General features: G+C 40.3%; 1 protein-coding gene across 4 annotated transcripts in view; it reads right to left on the bottom strand.

Annotated features, from left to right (window-relative positions):
• pde9aa (phosphodiesterase 9aa) overlaps nucleotides 1-17,454 on the bottom strand; it is a 118,199-nt gene that overhangs the window by 27,193 nt on the left and 73,552 nt on the right. For all 4 annotated transcript variants that reach the window (XM_060930394.1, XM_060930393.1, XM_060930395.1 and 1 more), the window contains 2 exons: nucleotides 10,434-10,518; nucleotides 7,820-7,880 (listed from right to left, as the gene is read on the bottom strand). In XM_060930394.1, the coding sequence (XP_060786377.1) occupies nucleotides 7,820-7,880; nucleotides 10,434-10,518 (146 nt within the window). The remainder of the gene's footprint in view (nucleotides 1-7,819; nucleotides 7,881-10,433; nucleotides 10,519-17,454) is intronic.

The raw sequence follows: 17,454 nt of genomic DNA, 5'->3' as shown, positions 1-17,454 counted from the left end.
TCCTCAAACTAATTAGGAGAATAATGTCAGGAATTAGGGGGGGCATCACTGTGGTGCAGTGGTAAGCACTGTCACCTCACAGCAAGAAGGTTCTGGATTCGAGCCCAGTGGCCAGTGGGGGCCTTTCTGTGTGGAGTTTGCATGTTCTCCTCATGTCTGTGTGGTTTTCCTCTGGGTGCTCTGGTTTCCCCCACAGTCCAAAGACATGCTGTTAAGTTAACTGGCTACTCTAAGGTGGGGTTTACATTAGACCGTATCAGCGGATCATCAGATTAACGTTTTTAAAAACGATTAGCGTGCACACAGCAACGCCAATACACGATTCGTGTGCACACAGCAACGCCAATACACGGATACGCTAATCACATGACTAATTCGGCACGTAAGTTGAGAAATGTGTCAGTGCGGCTCATCGCTTCCTCCTCAGCAGCTGCGCTCCAAATCACTCCGCCCTGAACAGCGAGTGCCCTCTGGAGGGTGCGCACTCCGGCCCTGCGCAGCTCACAGAGCGCGCGAGTGAAGTGCACGAGCAGTGATTCGGGACTGAGCCGCTGTGCGCAAGTCACTTACCACTTGGAAGTGGAAGGATGGCAAGCCTAAAGACAATCATAACTACACAATGGGCAGTATTTGCATCAGTATTTGCAGTATTTTCATACTTTTATACTCTTTAATGAAAGGTGATACAAGGCGGAAGTCCGCGCCGTTTTTCAGCAGTCGCGTCACATGACCAACGCCAGCGAATCAGGAAGGTGGATGTCACAGTGACGTTGTCCAATGACGATGCCAGCTAGAGCTCAGCACAGTGTATCCGCGTATCTCAATGTTTACACAGCACCGGACCAGACACGATCTGGATTGAATACGTGGACCCTGGCGGATTCCCGTTTCCCGGCGTTTCCAGGCATTTTAATGTAAACGGACAGTGCATCCGCGAAGAAAACGAGACAGATACGGTCTAATGTAAACTTGGCCTAAATTGTCCATAAGTGTGAATTGTTGTTTCCCAAGCCCAATGGCTGTTTCCCAAGGAAATGGGAGGGTTGTGGCAAGAAGGGCATCCAGCGTAAAACTATGCTCCAATTAATATAAGATAAGATAGCCTTGGGGCGTCGTGGCTCAGGTGGTTAAGGCGCCATGCCATGAATGCGGGCGACCCGGGTTCGATTCCGGCCCGGGGTCGTTTCCCGATCCCTTCCCGTCTCTCTCTCTCCCGCTCATTTCCTGTCTCTACGCTGTCCTATCCAATAAAGGTGCAAAAAGCCCAAAAAAATATCTTTAAAAAAAAAAAAGATAAGATAGCCTTTACTGTCATTACACAGTCACCCATACAATTAAATTGACGTGCCACAACTAAAAGTGTATTAAAAACACATAAGAACAAGAACATACATAAAAACAAGAATATTTGGTCATGTAAAAAAAAATAGAAAAAATAAATAAGTAAAATCAAGGTAGTTAAAAGTTATTGCACTTCATAAATATGACGTCAATGCTCGAAAAACTGCATGTCCGATCATCCGAGACGACTAAAGTCTGTGCAAGGACGAGTAAAACTTTAATAGTAATCGTCCAATTGGACGACAAAAGTTAGTGCTGGCAACCTAAGCAACACAGGCAACCGCTCCGTGATGCAGGTTTGAACTGTCAGTCCAGCAGTAGCATATTTCAATTATTATTATTATTATTATTATTATTATTATTATTATTATGCAAAGTGAATCACGCATCTGACTCCTCCTCAAAACAAAGTTCACCTGTGTCTATCGAAAATCTTGTTTTCCTAGACTGGTTCCCATATAAAATTAATCCTACCAAGCGTCAGAGACATTGACTGTATGCTCACTCTGCGCTAAGAGAGCAGGGAACCAGTCTAAAGTAGCTCGTCTCATTTCACGGGAAATGCATTAAAAAGTTTTATTCATCAGCACGACAACATAAAAGTACAAAAATATTTTGAGGAAATCATTAAAATTTCCTTGTTTTTGGTTATAATTCATCAAAGTATGTGTATGTTCAAGTGTACTGGAAAAGCTCAGCTCAGAGAGGCCCATGTAATGATGTACACTACCGTTCAAAAGTTTGGGGTCACCCAGACAATTTTGTGTTTTCCATGAAAAGTCACACTTTTATTTCCCACCATAAGTTGTAAAATGAATAGAAAATATAGTCAAGACATTTTTTCTGGCCATTTTGAGCATTTAATCGACCCCACAAATGTGATGCTCCAGAAACTCAATCTGCTCAAAGGAAGGTCAGTTTTATAGCTTCTCTAAAGAGCTCAACTGTTTTCAGCTGTGCTAACATGATTGTACAAGGGTTTTCTAATCATCCATTAGCCTTCTGAGGCAATGAGCAAACACATTGTACCATTAGAACACTGGAGTGAGAGTTGCTGGAAATGGGCCTCTATACACCTATGGAGATATTGCACCAAAAACCAGACATTTGCAGCTAGAATAGTCATTTACCACATTAGCAATGTATAGAGTGGATTTCTGATTAGTTTAAAGTGATCTTCATTGAAAAGAACAGTGCTTTTCTTTCAAAAATAAGGAAATTTCAAAGTGACTCCAAACTTTTGAATGGTAGTGTAATTATACCAATTGGCTAAGGGTGACAAGGGTCAAGGACATTGTGTGCCAGCAGTGCGGCTGAAGCAGGCAGGTGTCAAACTTGGAACTTTTATATCACGATTGGAGTTAATAATAAACAATATCACTGAATAATGTTCCTTACATCTAACCAGTATATACAATATATATTGATGGTTTCATATATTTCGCAATGACATAATTTTTATTTTCTAAATATTTATCAACATACCGCCATTGGGGCGCAGGAGCCTGTGATTGGTGGACAGCTGATAAAAGGTGTCTCCCATTGGTTGTAAATCATGACATAAAAATCGTAAACACATACGGGACCCGCTGATTGGCAGTTCATATACTGAAGCCAAGCGGAGATGTCCGGCGTCTGTTGCTGTTGTCCAAAGAAAACTAAACTAAAAAAGCTCAACTACCGGATTACGTGGACAACCTTAGTCAGAAAGAAGCGAAGAAAAAAAAATCAACTGCATTCTGTCCTCTCCAAAATAAAATAAAGCTCTGAGCAAGTGGAATTGTTTTTCAGGCAAGTATGTTTTGGGTGCTGCTCGCCCATTGGGCAAGTAAGGCTGGGAGATTTTTTCAAGGACTGTATGTGGATCAATAGGGTACACATGGCAGCGACCCCACACACATAAGTAGGACAAGCTGGAAGAAGTGACTGTCAGGAATTAGGGCTAGGTACCTATAGGTAGAAGAAGAAGAACAACTTTTCAAGCACAGTGAAATTCCTCCTCTGCATTTAACCCATCTGAAGCAGTGAACACAAACATGTGAGCAATGAGCACACACACATACCCAGAGCAGTGGGCAGCTATGCTACAGAACCTGGGGAGCAGTTGGGGGTTTGGCGCCTTGCTCAAGGGCACTTCAGCCTAAGGCCGCTCCATGTTAACCTAACCGCATATCTTTGGACTGTGGGGAAAAATGGAGCACCCGAAGGAAACCCATGCAGACACATGCAAACTCCACACAGAAAGGCCCCTGTTGGCCACTGGGCTCAAACCCAGAACCTTCTTGCTGTGAGGCGACAGTGCTAACCACTACACCATGGTGGTGCAATAAGAATTTCACTGGATCTCTATGCATTTCCTTTCCTTCCACTCAACAAAAGCATGCTGATAGATGGATTGGTTACTCTCAATTGATTCGAGGTGTGATTAAGTGTGAATTCCCACCTCGTTCCAAGGATTCACCATTACCCTAACCAGGATGAAGTGCTTACTGAAGATGAAGAAATTAATAAATGTCAGGATGTATCTGTTAAAACTGTTAATGCCCATCATTTTCTAGGCTCTGGAAGAAATTAAGATGTTGTTCATTTCCAAGTCTGAAAATATGAGTAGCTCAAAGAAAGAAAAAAAATATCTGAACCATCATCTCATAATTCTGACGTGACACAAACACACTATATGACTTACAAATCATGTCATAGGTGTATACACTGTATGCACTGTTTACATTGTAAACAGTCTTTGAATACACTATGTTACACTATGAATACACTATGTTACACTATGCATTTGTGTTTTAACGACCTTCTTTTAAATACTCTGAGAAGCTAACCTTAAAATAATTTTAAGTGAATCATGAATTTTTAGTTAATTGAGAAATTTGCTTTTAAGGAATCTAGGTCTAATCAAATCAGATGCCAAAATCTTGATGACTCTAATTAGGCACTTGTAGTACACCATATACAGTGCTCAGCGTAAATGAGTGCACCCCCTTTGAAAAGTAACATTTTAAACAATATCTCAGTGAACACAAACAATTTCCAAAATGTTGACAAGACAAAGTTTAATAGAACATCTGTTTAACTTATAACATGAAAGTAAGGTTAATAATATAACTTAGATTACACATTTTTCAGTTTTACTCAAATTAGGGTGGTGCAAAAATGAGTACACCCCACAATAAAAACTACTACATCTAGTACTTTGTATGGCCTCCATGATTTTTAATGACCGCACCAAGTCTTCTAGGCATGGAATGAACAAGTTGGCGACATTTTGCAACATCAATCTTTTTCCATTCTTCAACAATGACCTCTTTTAGTGACTGGATGCTGGATGGAGAGTGATGCTCAACTGGTCTCTTCAGAATTCCCCATAGGTGTTCGATTGGGTTCAGATTAGGAGACATACTTGGCCACTGAATCACTTTCACCCTGTTCTTCTTCAGAAATCCAACAGTGGCCTTAGATGTGTGTTTAGTCATGTTGGAAAAGTGCACAACGACCAAGGGCACGGAGTGATGGTAGCATCTTCTCTTTCAGTATAGACCAATACGTCTGTGAATTCATGATGCCATCAATGAAATGCAGCTCCCCGACACCAGCAGCACTCATGCAGCCCCACATAAGGACACTGCCACCACCATGTTTCACTGTAGGCACCAGGCATTTTTCTTTGTATTCCTCATCTTTGTGACGCCATATAGTTTTGAAGCCATCAGTTCCAAAAAACATTTATCTTGGTCTCAACACTCCAGAGTATAGAGTCCCAGTAGTCTTCATCTTTGTCAGCATGGGCCCTGGCAAACTCTAGGCGGGCTTTTTTGTGCCTGGGCTTTACGAGGGCTTCTTTCGTGGACGGCATCCATGCATGCCATTCCTCTGCAGTGTATGCCGTATTGTGTCATGGGAAATAGTCTCCCCAGTTTGGCTTTCTACTTCTTTAGATAACTGCAGTGAACTTGCATGCCGATTTTCTTCAACCCTTCTCATCAGAAGACGCTCCTGCCGAGGTGTTAACTTCCGTGGACGACCTGGACATCTCTGTGAGATGGTTGCAGTTCCATCTTTCTTAAATTTTTGTACCACTTTTGCTACAGTATTCTGACTGATAAGTAAAGCTTTGCTGATCTTCTTGTAGCCTTCACCTTTGTGGTGGAAAGAAATTATTTTCTTTGGGGAATTCTGAAGAGACAAGTTGAGCATCACTCTCCATCCAGCATCCAGTCACTAAAAGAGGTCACTGTTGAAGAATGGAAAAAGATTGATGTTGCAAAATGTCGCCAACTTGTTCATTCCATGCCTAGAAGACTTGGTGCGGTCATTAAAAATCATGGAGGCCATACAAAGTACTAGATCTAGTAGTTGTTGTTGTGGGGTGTACTCATTTTTGCACCACCCTAATTTGAGTAAAACTGAAAAATGTGTAATCTAAGTTTATATTATTAACCTTACTTTCCCGTTATAAGTTAAACAGATGTTCTATTAAACTCTGTCTTGTCAACATTTTGGAAATAGTTTGTGTTCATTGAGATATTGTTTAAAATGTTACTTTTCAAAGGGGGTGCACTCATTTACGCTGAGCACTGTATTTATGTATCACAAGTAACAAAGCAGTCTGGATGAGCTTAGTATATTTTGACTAGTTTACCCTTCAAGATCACCTGACTTAAATAAAGCACTCATTTAGAGTGACATTAGTATCTGAGAGCAAGCGGTTACATCCAGATTTAGCTTTCTTTATTTAATTGCTACTCTATATACATGTTTACTTGATCTGAGGTTACAGTAGTATTTAAACTGTCATAAAACATAAGAAATGTTCAATGACTAGCAGTGTAATAAATTTCTTGGTACAAACTGTCCTTCACCTTTTCATATTCTTCTGGCTAACTGCCCATTTATCTCATAAACAACCCATCAAGGCTTATCTTGTCTGCTGATTACGTCTACAGGATTAGTGTCCTCATAAAATAAAAATAAAATAAAGCAATAACGAATGTCCTATTTATAATTTCAAGTGTCATGGGTAGATCCAATACACTGTGTGCACAATAATTAGGCAAGTGAGTACTCTGTCCCTACCATATGGATAATGCATATTGTATTATCCAACCCCAAGTTATATATACTTGAATGCTAATTGGATTCAAACATTCTCAGGTGGTATTATTTGTGTAATGACGGAGGGTGTGGCTTAAAGCCATTAACACCCTATATTAAGGTGTGCATAATTATCAGGCAGCTTCTTTATCTCAGGCAAATGGGCCAAAAAAGAGATTTAACAGACACTGAAAAGATAAAAATTGTAAAATGCCTATCAGAGGGATGCAGCACTCTTAAAATAGCTAAGCTATTGAAACGTGACCACAGAACAATCAAACGTTTTGTTGTAAATAGTCAACAGGGTCGCAAAAAAAAAGTGTGGAGAAGAAAAGATGCAAATTAACCACAAAAGACTTGAGAAGGATTAAACATGAAGCTACCAGGAACCCTTTATCCTCTAGTGCCACCATATTCCAGAACTGCAACCTACCTGGAGTGTCCAGAAGGACAAGGTGTTCGGTGCTCAGAGACATGGCCAAGGTAAGTAAGGCCGAAACACGACCATCATTAAACAAGACTCACAAGTTGAAACATCAAGATTGGGCCAAGAAATATCTGAAGACAGATTTTTCAAAGGTTTTATTGACGGTTAAAATGAGAGTGACTCTTGATGGACCAGATGGATAGACCCGTGGCTGGATAACTAATGGACACACAGCACCACTTTGACTCAGACACCAGCAAGGTGGAGGAGGGATACTGGTATGGGCTGCTATTATTAAGGATGAGCTAGTTGGACCATTTCGGGTTGAAGATGGACTTAAAATCAACTCCCAAACCTACTGCCAGTTTCTAGAAGATACATTCTTCAAGCAGTGGTGCAAGAAGAAGTCTGCATCATTCAAGAAGGCCATGATTTTTATGCAGGACAATACACCATCACATGCATCCAAGTACCCCACTACTTGGCGAGCCAGCAAAGGCCTTAAAGATGACCAAGTAATGACATGGCCCCCTTCCTCAAACCCTATTGAGAACTTGTGGGCCCTTCTTAAAGGTGAGATTTAGAGTAAGGGAAGACAGTACACCACTCTGAACAGCATTCGGGAGGCTGTGGTTGCTGCTGCACAAAAAGTTGGTCGTCAACAAATAAAAAAACTAACAGACTCCATGGATGGCAGTTATTGAAAAGAAGGGTGGCTATATTGGTCACTGAATATTTTTGAAATGCCAAAAGTGTTTATTTGTTAATTCTGAGTTTTTTATTTGTTACATTTACTCTAAAAATTTAAATTAACAAGTGAGATGGGAAAATTTGAGCTTTTCATTTAGTTGCGTAATAATTCTGCACACTAAATGTTGCCTAATAATTGTGCACACAGTGTAAGACAGAGAATTAACTACAAATTAGTAAGATTAAATATTGTAGTTTTACCTTTGGGTATGAAGGCACATCTCTGCGAGGAGTCAGCTTCTTGTTGTCATCCAGGAAACTACTGCGAAGGACATACAGTGCGCTCTAGTGAGAACACTGAAGACACTGAGGAGACTGATCGTCTACATGGTTTAAGAATGTACACTTTACCATAGCACGGTTAAATTCTCAATACTGATTGATCAGAAAGGTATTGATTAACTTATTGAACTAAACCCAAAAGGAAAGAGCAGCCTCGTTGACGAGAATGTTTAGGTATGAGAGCATGTGTTCATTAGTCAGTTCATCAAGATGCTAAAGCAGTTCTCCTGAAATAGTTTCCTTATTAAGAGCCACCTAAGCACAAATATAATCATCTGCTCACTACTGACAGCCTGCGACCACCATTGAGCTAATTGGTATGAATTGAATAGGGTGACTGTGCCAATCCTAATTTGGGATAATGGTTTTTATGACTCTTTGCACCCCACCTGATTTGCTGTGATAGCACAAGGCCAAGGAGTTGTTTGGGTGCTTGGGGAATACCATGTCCTAGGGGACGTGCAGTATCTTGCAAAAGTATTCATCCCAAAGCTGGCATAGCTGCTCCAACTCCTTCAAGTTAGATGGGTTGCATTGGTGTACAGTAATCTTCAAGTTATGCCACAGATTCTCAATTGGATTGAGGTCTGGGCTTTGATTAGGCCATTCCAAGACATTTCAATGTTTCCCTTTAAACCACTCCAGTGTAGCTTTAGCAGTATGTTTAGGGTCATTGTCCTGCTGGAACGTGAACCTTCATCCCAGTCTCAAACCTCTGGCTGAATCAAACAGGTTTTCCTCCAGAATTGACCTCTATTTAGTGCCATCCATCTTTCCTTCAGTCCTGACCAGCTTTCCTGTCCCTGCAGATGAAAACCATTCCCACAGCATGATGCTGCCACCACCATGCTTCACTGTAGGGATGGTGTTCTCAGGGTGTTGGGTTTGTGCCACACATGGTGTTTCCCATGATGGCCAAAAAGATCAATTTTAGTCTCATTTGCCCAGAGAATCTTCGTCCATGTGTTTGGGGAGTCTGCCACATGCTGTGGGGCAAACTCCAAACGTGTTTTCTTAAGTCAGGGGTGTCCAAACTGATCCATAAAGGGCCGTGTGGCTGCAGGTTTTCATTCCAGCCATGCAGCAGGACACCTGACTTGGCTCATTCAATCAACTGAACTGTCTTCACACAGTCAAATACTTGCAGCCACACCCACCCTTGATTAAAGGGTGGGTGTGTCAGTTGATTGAATAAGCCAAATCAGGTGTGCTGCTGCATGGCTGGAATGAAAACCTGCAGCCACACGGCCCTTTATGGATCAGTTTGGACACCCCTGACTTAAGTAATGGCTTTTTCTGACCACTCTTCCATAAAGCCCCGCCCACTCCGTGGAGTGTACGGCTTAAAGTGGTCCTATGGACAGATAGATACTCCCATCTCCGCTGTGGATCCTTGCAGCTCCTTCAGTGTTATCTTTGGTGTCTTTGTTGCATCTCTGATTAATGCCCTCCTTGCCCGGTCTGTGAGTTTTGGTGGGCGGGACCTTCTCTTGTCAGTTTCTAGTGGTGCCATATTCTTTCCATTTTGCTCTAATGGATTTAATGGCGCTCCATGGGATATTCAAAGTTTTTATAACCCAACCCTGATCTATACTTCTCTACAACTTTGTCTCTGACCTGTTTGGAGGCTCCTTGGTTTACATGTTGTTTGCTTAGTAGTGTTGCAGAGTCAGGGTCCTTCCAGAACAGGGTGATTTATACAGACATCATATGACACTTTGATTGCACACAGGTGGATCTTAATCAACTAATTATGTGACTTATGAAGTGAATCGGTTGGACCAGCTCTTATTTAGGGGTTTCATACGAAAGGGGATGAATACCTATCCACAATCCAGATTTCTGTTTTTTCATCTTAATTATTATTTATGTCACAATAAAACAACAATGTTCACCTTTAAAGTGGTAGGCATGTTGTGTAAATCAAATGGTGCTAATCCTCCAAAAATCCATTTTAATTCAAGCTTGTAATGCGACAAAACAGGACAAACACAAAGGGGGATGAATACTTTTGCAAGGCACTGTAGTTTTGAGCTGACCTAGCACCACATTTGGTTTTTGTGCCTTATGGTCCCTAAAGGATGTACAAGTTGTGTTTTTAGCCTGGACACAGTATCCTTTTAATCCTTTAATCCTTAATTAACATGTTATTTCAGTCCTTACTGATGAATCATTGACGTGCAGTGACTGTTGTACTTGTGAATAATCTTTTGTATCCTTGGTCTTCTGGTCAGGAGGAATTTGATCAACCAAAAGCTTACTTAACTGGCAAGCATTCTGGTGGTGTCATTTACGTCAAATTGCTTTCTCTTGTCGTACAACACTATGAACAGGTCAGTGGGAAAATTTTTAATCATTACCCCTTTTGGGCTGCAATCGTTAATAAGTCAGCTTTGATTTGTTCAGTTGCCACCCTCAATATAAAAGACCTTTATTGCACCCCAATAGCTATCTCCTAATTGCTCATCCTGATATCACTTAAGGACATTTCAGTAGAGGCTGAGATGTTGCTGTAAGGTGGACAGACACAGACCTGTTGTTCCTGGAGGCCATCTCCTCCCTCAGCTTCTTAATGTCACTGCGACATTTCTCAATCTCCACCACCTTCATCCCTTCCACTGGGAAGAAAGACAAAGAAAATGTAAGAAGGAGAGGACAGAAAAGACAATGTGTGTGGAGGGGTGTCAGGGGGGAACATTATTGTTGCGAAAATAAAAGAGTGACGAAAACGTGATGGTTGAGAATGAAAGCAAGAATGAGCTGAACTCACATACACAAAGGCAAGCAAAGGACATAATGGTTGAGCTATTGAAGCTTCCTGTAACTATTGGCTGTACAGCTGCCGGTTTTTCCTGGCATTCAGCCAGCTTCCAGCAAGACAGGTCATTCACCAGGAGCATATGAGCCACATACAACGCACCACAGCATCAGATGGCGTTAAACACTTAATCATCACTATTACTGGGTATTCTCTAACCCTGCTGTTTATTTGGAGGCAACGACAGTCATGTATTTACGATAAGCTAAGCATCTTTTTCAGAAATTAAATGAACTTCCTGCTTTCATGCTAATTTTTTGATTTACTGTGTTGCCTGGGAAAACCCTCCACAAGGTAAAGTTTTGTCATTTTCTGTTATATATAGTTCTAAAAACTGCAGGCTTTTACCCCAAAACTGAAAAGGAAGAAACTGTATCCCCCCACTCTGTCTGTCCCTCTGAGTTACACATCAATCCTGAGACCGTGATGCTGACCTCTTCTGCTCCTCGGACCTGCCTGATCCATCCTGATGCCCTATGTCTGGCTGGAGTCTCATCACATTGCTCCTGTAGAGGACGGCCCCATATGAACAGTCGAAAATCGCACTTGGGAGACGCTCTGGACACTTACAGTAATGCTTTTATGTCTGAGGGCTACAGTTAAAGGAGAACTGAAGGCAAATTTTTTATTATCAAAATTCTATTTCTCATTTTATTAAATATAGGAATGCATTTTTGATCGCTATTTTGTCGCTGCTATAGCAAGTTATGAGTGTTTGATTATGCTCTGTAATATATCAGTCCATATGTCAAAGCAATGGCTGTAAACGAGAGTCATTGTGCAAGACATCGTAGGATGGAAGTAAAATGTACAGCAGAAATCAAAGTGACCAACACCTGCCAATGTTGTCAAAAGATGTTGCCCTCTTTTGAACGCTGATGTAATCAAGCCGGAAGTTTTGTTTGTTTTGATAGCAATCAGGAAAGTTTGAAAAAAGTAGGCAGTAATCATCATTTAAACTCATTTTTGTGCAACATTTCATTTGGAAAACAGTTTTCAAAATGGCGGCACTGACACCTGGCTGACACTTCACGTTTCGAAGTCTCGCACAAGTCTCGTGAAGATCGCACGGATAAGCGACGCCTGCCGTGGACCAAACGAACTAAATTCAACACGGCTAAAAACTGAATAGGCCGATAAGTATAATATTTAATTGCAATTAGTTGCCAATACAAGTCACAAAATAAGGTTACTAAAACCGAAAACGTAATTGAATAACACGTTAATTAAGAAATAAAGCAAGTTTAAAAATGACTTCAGTTCTCCTTTAACTTGCTAACTGCAGTTGTCATGAACAGTTTTGCACTCAAGTTTCCATCAGTGAACAGTTTATAACTTCAACAAAACAGACTTTGTGTTAAAACTATAATGAATTTCCTGGTGACACAGCTATACTTTGTGACTCTATAGGACACTGTTATAGAAGCGAGTTATTTATAATCATGTTGTCTGTTATCACCCAGATGAGGATGGGTTCCCTTTTGAGTCTGGTTCCTTTCGAGGTTTCTTCCGCGTGTTGTCTGAGGGAGTTTTTCCCTTGCCACTGTCACCACAGGCTTGATCATTGGGGATAGATTAGGGATAAAATTATCTCATGTTTAAAGTCTTTAATTTTCTGTAAAGCTACTTTGCGACAATGTCTATTGTTAAAAGCGCTATAAAAATAAACTTGACTTGACTTTAAAGCTTTAAAGATTCCAAACGAGGTGCAACAGCACTGTGGACCTGGACAACATGATCCAGGCATGACACATGAGCAAAATACACTTAACAAGCAAGGTTTTATACATCTGTAGACAGATTGATTTTTGCCACATTTGGTACATTGTATGGCATTTGCCAGATACTTTCATCCAGAGCAACTTACATTTATCTCATTTATACAGGTGAGTAGTTGAGGATTAAGGGCCTTGATCAAGTGGTAGTATGGAAGTGCTGGGACTTGAACCCCCAACCTACTGATAAGTAACCTAAAGCCTTTAACCACTGAGTCACCACTACTATTATTTTGTTTTTGTTTGTTTTGGCCAGTCTACCACCCAAACTGATAATCTTTATTTTCTATCATTTTTAATTTGATAATCATTTTTCTTTGGCTAATCAGACACAAGGCACTCTTGCTGGAGCAGTTGGGGGTTAGGTGCCTTGCTCAAGGGCACTTCAGCCATTCCTGCTGGTCCAGGGAATCGAACCGGTGACCTTTTGGTCCCAAAGCTGCTTCTCTAACCAGCTGGCTTCCCCTAAAGCACTATTGTTAAACTGCCAAAACATGGTTAACGTAAATAAAACAATTTCCATTGCATTTGTGTGAAAGATTTTCATGGTTTCTGAAAGTTGAGTTGTATATTACTGACCAAAAAACCAACTACATTTCCTTCTTTGGACACAGCTGATGATACGTTAGGATCCCCCTTATTAATGATGAAAAATCAGCCATGCTTTTTAACTCCACCTGTGATACTTGGGCAGATTATCAGGGAGACTCAGATAAGGACTTGAACATGGAGTCAAATACAGGTTAAAAAGATTTACAGGTACCATTTACTTTACTGCTGTTCTGACTGGATGACTTAAACTTGCTACCTGATTGGCTGTATGGTATTTACTGGTTAGTTTGAATTAAAAAAAAAAAAAAAGTGCAGCTGTAGAAAGCAGTTTACAGTGCCTTGCAAAAGTATTCATACCCCTTGAACTTTTTCACATTTTTCCACCTTACAACCACGAACTTAAAAGTTTTTTATTGAGATTTTATGTGATAGACCAACACAGAGTAGCACATAATTGTGAAGTGAAACGAAAATGATAAATGGTCTTCAAAATTTTAAACAAATAAAAATCTGAAAAATGTGGTGTGCATTAGTATTCAACCCCCTGTACTCTGATACCTCTAAATACAATCCAGTGCAATCAATTGCCTTCAGAAGTCATCTAATTAGTTAATAGAGTCCTACTGTGTGTAATTTACTCTCAGCATAAATACACTTGTTCTGTGAAGGCCTCAGTGGTTTGTTAGAGAACACTGAAGAACAAACAGCATCATGAAGACCAAAGAACTCACCAGACAGGTCAGGGATAAAGTTCTGGAGAAGTTTAAAGCAGGGTTAGGCTATAAAAAAATATCCCAAGCTCCGAACATCTCAAGAAGCACTGTTCAATCCATCATTCAAAAATGGAAAAAGTATGGCACAACTGCAAACCTACCAAGACATGGCCGTCCACCTAAACTGACAGAACGAGCAAGGAGAGTACTGGTCAGAGAAGCAGCCAAGAGGCCCATGATCACTCTGGAGGAGCTGCAGAAATCCACAGCTCAGGTGGGAGAATCTGTGCACAGGACAACTATAAGTCGTACACTCCACAAACCTGGCCTTTCTGGAAGAGTGGCAAGAAGAAAGCCATTGTTGAAAGACAGGCATAAGACGTCCCGTTTGCAGTTTGCCAGAAGCCATGTAGGGGACACAATAAACATGTGGAAGAAGGTGCTTTGGTCAGATGAGACCAAAGTTGAACTTTTTGGCCTAAATGCAAAGGGCTATGTGTGGCAGAAAACTAACACTGCTCATCACCCTGCACACACCATCCCCACTGTGAAACATGGTGGTGGCAGCATCATGCTATGGGGATGCTTTTCTTCAGCAGGGACAGGGAAGCTGGTCAGAGTTGATGGGAAGATGGATGGAGCTAAATACAGGGCAATCCTGGAAGAAAACCTGTTGGAGGCTGCAAAAGACTTGAAACTGGGAAGGAGATTCACCTTCCAGCAAGACAATGACCCTAAACATACAACCAGAGCTACAATGGAATGGTTTAGATCAAAGAATATTCATGTGTTAGAATGGCCCAGTCAAAGTCCAGACCTAAATCCCATTGAGCATCTGTGGCAAGACTTGAAAATTGCTGTTCACAGACGCTCTCCATCCAATCTGGCTGAGCTTGAGCTATTTTGCAAAGAAGAATGGGCAAAAATTTCAGTGTCTAGATGTGCAAAGCTGGTAGAGACATACTGTACCACAAAAGACTTGCAGCTGTAATTGCAGCAAAAGGTGGCTCTACAAAGTATTGACACAGGGGGGCTGAATACTAATGCACACCACATTTTTCAGATTTTTATTTGTTTAAAATTTTGAAGACCATTTATCATTTTTGTTTCACTTCACAATTATGTGCTACTCTGTGTTGGTCTATCACATAAAATCTCAATAAAAAACTTTTAAGTTTGTGGTTGTAAGGTGGAAAAATGTGAAAAAGTTCAAGGGGTATGAATACTTTTGCAAGGCACTGTACATTAAAAGGAGAGGAGATGTGCACTTTGACTGATACTCTTACACCTAGTGTATACTTTTACACAATTTCACTTTAAAAGTTATTTCTAGGAAACAAAATCATTTCTCACAGACATTTCATTCAAAAACTGTAATAGTATTTCTTTACACCATAATAATTTCAATTTTTCAACATATTTTATTTTTGTGCATTTGTATATGTATCATTTTTGAATCCAGAATATAATAATAATAATAATCTCATCTCATTATCTGTAGCCGCTTTATCCTGTTCTACAGGGTCGCAGGCAAGCTGGAGCCTATCCCAGCTGACTACGGGCGAAAGGCGGGGTACACCCTGGACAAGTCGCCAGGTCATCACAGGGCTGACACATAGACACAGACAACCATTCACACTCACATTCACACCTACGGTCAATTTAGAGTCACCAGTTAACCTAACCTGCATGTCTTTGGACTGTGGGGGAAACCGGAGCACCCGGAAGAAACCCACGCGGACATGGGGAGAACATGCAAACTCCGCACAGAAAGGCCCTCGCCGGCCACGGGGCTCGAACCCGGACCTTCTTGCTGTGAGGCGACAGCGCTAACCACTACACCACCGTGCCGCCCCAATAATAATAATAGTAATAGTAATTTTATATTGTGGCTTTCTCACACCCAAGGTCGCTTTACTTTTACAAAAACAACCAAGAAAAGAAAAAAGTTATTGAGTATATTAAACACTCTTTAAAATATGCACATGAGGCAATATATAATTAAAATATGCATTACATTTCATATTAAAAAATTTTTCCCCTCACACCACTGGCTTTTACAGGCTTTTATATTTTCTCTAGTTTATCAAAAATAGTTATTTGATAACATGTCTGAGAAATTAACATTTTCCATAGTTTTATGGATATAGTGTTACTTAATGTTGAAACTACTCAAGATTTCCAGAAAAAATCCCAATACGCAAGTCTGGGAAATTCTGTCTGTAGGCTGAAGTAAGCAACTGAATCTCAATGGGTACTATTGTGGAAGTCTGAACATTATATATTAATAACAAGTTCAACTGTGAGCTATGGCTCAATTACATATCCCTCCGCTCTCGCTTATATCAGAACGCAAGCAATCAAAGGAATAGGAGACTTATTATGAATGTTGACTTCAACAAATAATGAACCCTGAAACAAGTAAGTAAAGAGCCGTGTCTCTCCTCAGGGATTTCAAACAGCATCCTGGTAAACTGTCATTTTGAAATAGATTTTGCTTCTTGAAATAGCGTCAAAATCCACCCTATATGTTTCGTAAATACATTCAGTCAGTAAACAGGAAGTCGATGTGCGACAGACCTGAAAACGGTACATATGGTATAGAACCCCAAGCTGAAGTTTGGTACCAAGTACCAAGTGGCTATGATTTGTGGTTGCTGAGAAAAAGTGTGTTTTGGATGGACAGAAATACGGAGATACAGACGGACGGACAGAGGTAAACCAGTATAAAAAAAAACATCTAAAACTCTTTAATATATATATATAGGATGCATATCACTGTTTTGCTTCTTTATGCAAGAGTTTCCCCCATCATCTCCTGTTCAATGTCATGTCCTTGACAGATGAGGTTTATATATTTTATCAGTATGTATCTGTATAAGATTACCCAATAAGAGCAAAGTCATGTTTCATAAAAATATGCACCAGCATACATATAAAAACTAAGACAATAAAGCCCCAACAAACATCACAGATTGTGAAAGAGAACAAGATTAACAACAGAGAAAACGAGAGTCAACAAAAAGTCTCCAGCTGATATATCTCCTTGATTCTGATTGGCCAGAATATGTTTATTAATTTTCTATACCAGCAGCTCGGACAGTAGTGACAGTTACAAGACAAATTACAGATTTATGTTTTCATGTGGATGTGCTCATTCTATCTAACGTTATTGTTTCTATAGCAACAGGTAAGTCACTGGGGCTTGTATGGGGGACGTTCCACAAAACTTTATATCAAAAACATAAATGTAATTGTCAAAGGTAAAAGGGTAATTTCAATTTTTCTGACATGAGAATTTTTTCAGGACAAAGGTCTGTGCAGTTTCTTGTCTTATTAAAATCAAGAGACAAAAAAGAGGCTTGTGAGAGCTACTATAATGTTTTCTGATTACACAGTAACTCTGGATGGCCTTTCTGTTTCTTCACATGCAGCAGTAAAAGACCTCGGGGTGATCATTGACTCCAGTCTTTCATTTGAAACACATCTAGATAATATTATGAGGATAGCTTTCTTTCATCTCAGAAATATTGCTAAGATAAGAAATATAATGTCACTATACGATGCAGGAAAACTAATTCATGCCTTTGTTACCTCCAGGTTGGATTATTGTAATGCTTTACTGTCTGGATGTTCCAGTAAGTGCATAAACAAGCTCCAGTTACTTCAAAATGCAGCAACAAGAGTCCTTACTAG

The sequence above is a fragment of the Neoarius graeffei genome, chromosome 9 (assembly GCF_027579695.1).
Source record: "Neoarius graeffei isolate fNeoGra1 chromosome 9, fNeoGra1.pri, whole genome shotgun sequence".
Lineage (NCBI taxonomy): Eukaryota > Metazoa > Chordata > Actinopteri > Siluriformes > Ariidae > Neoarius > Neoarius graeffei.
This window is presented reverse-complemented; position numbering and strand designations above follow the sequence as displayed.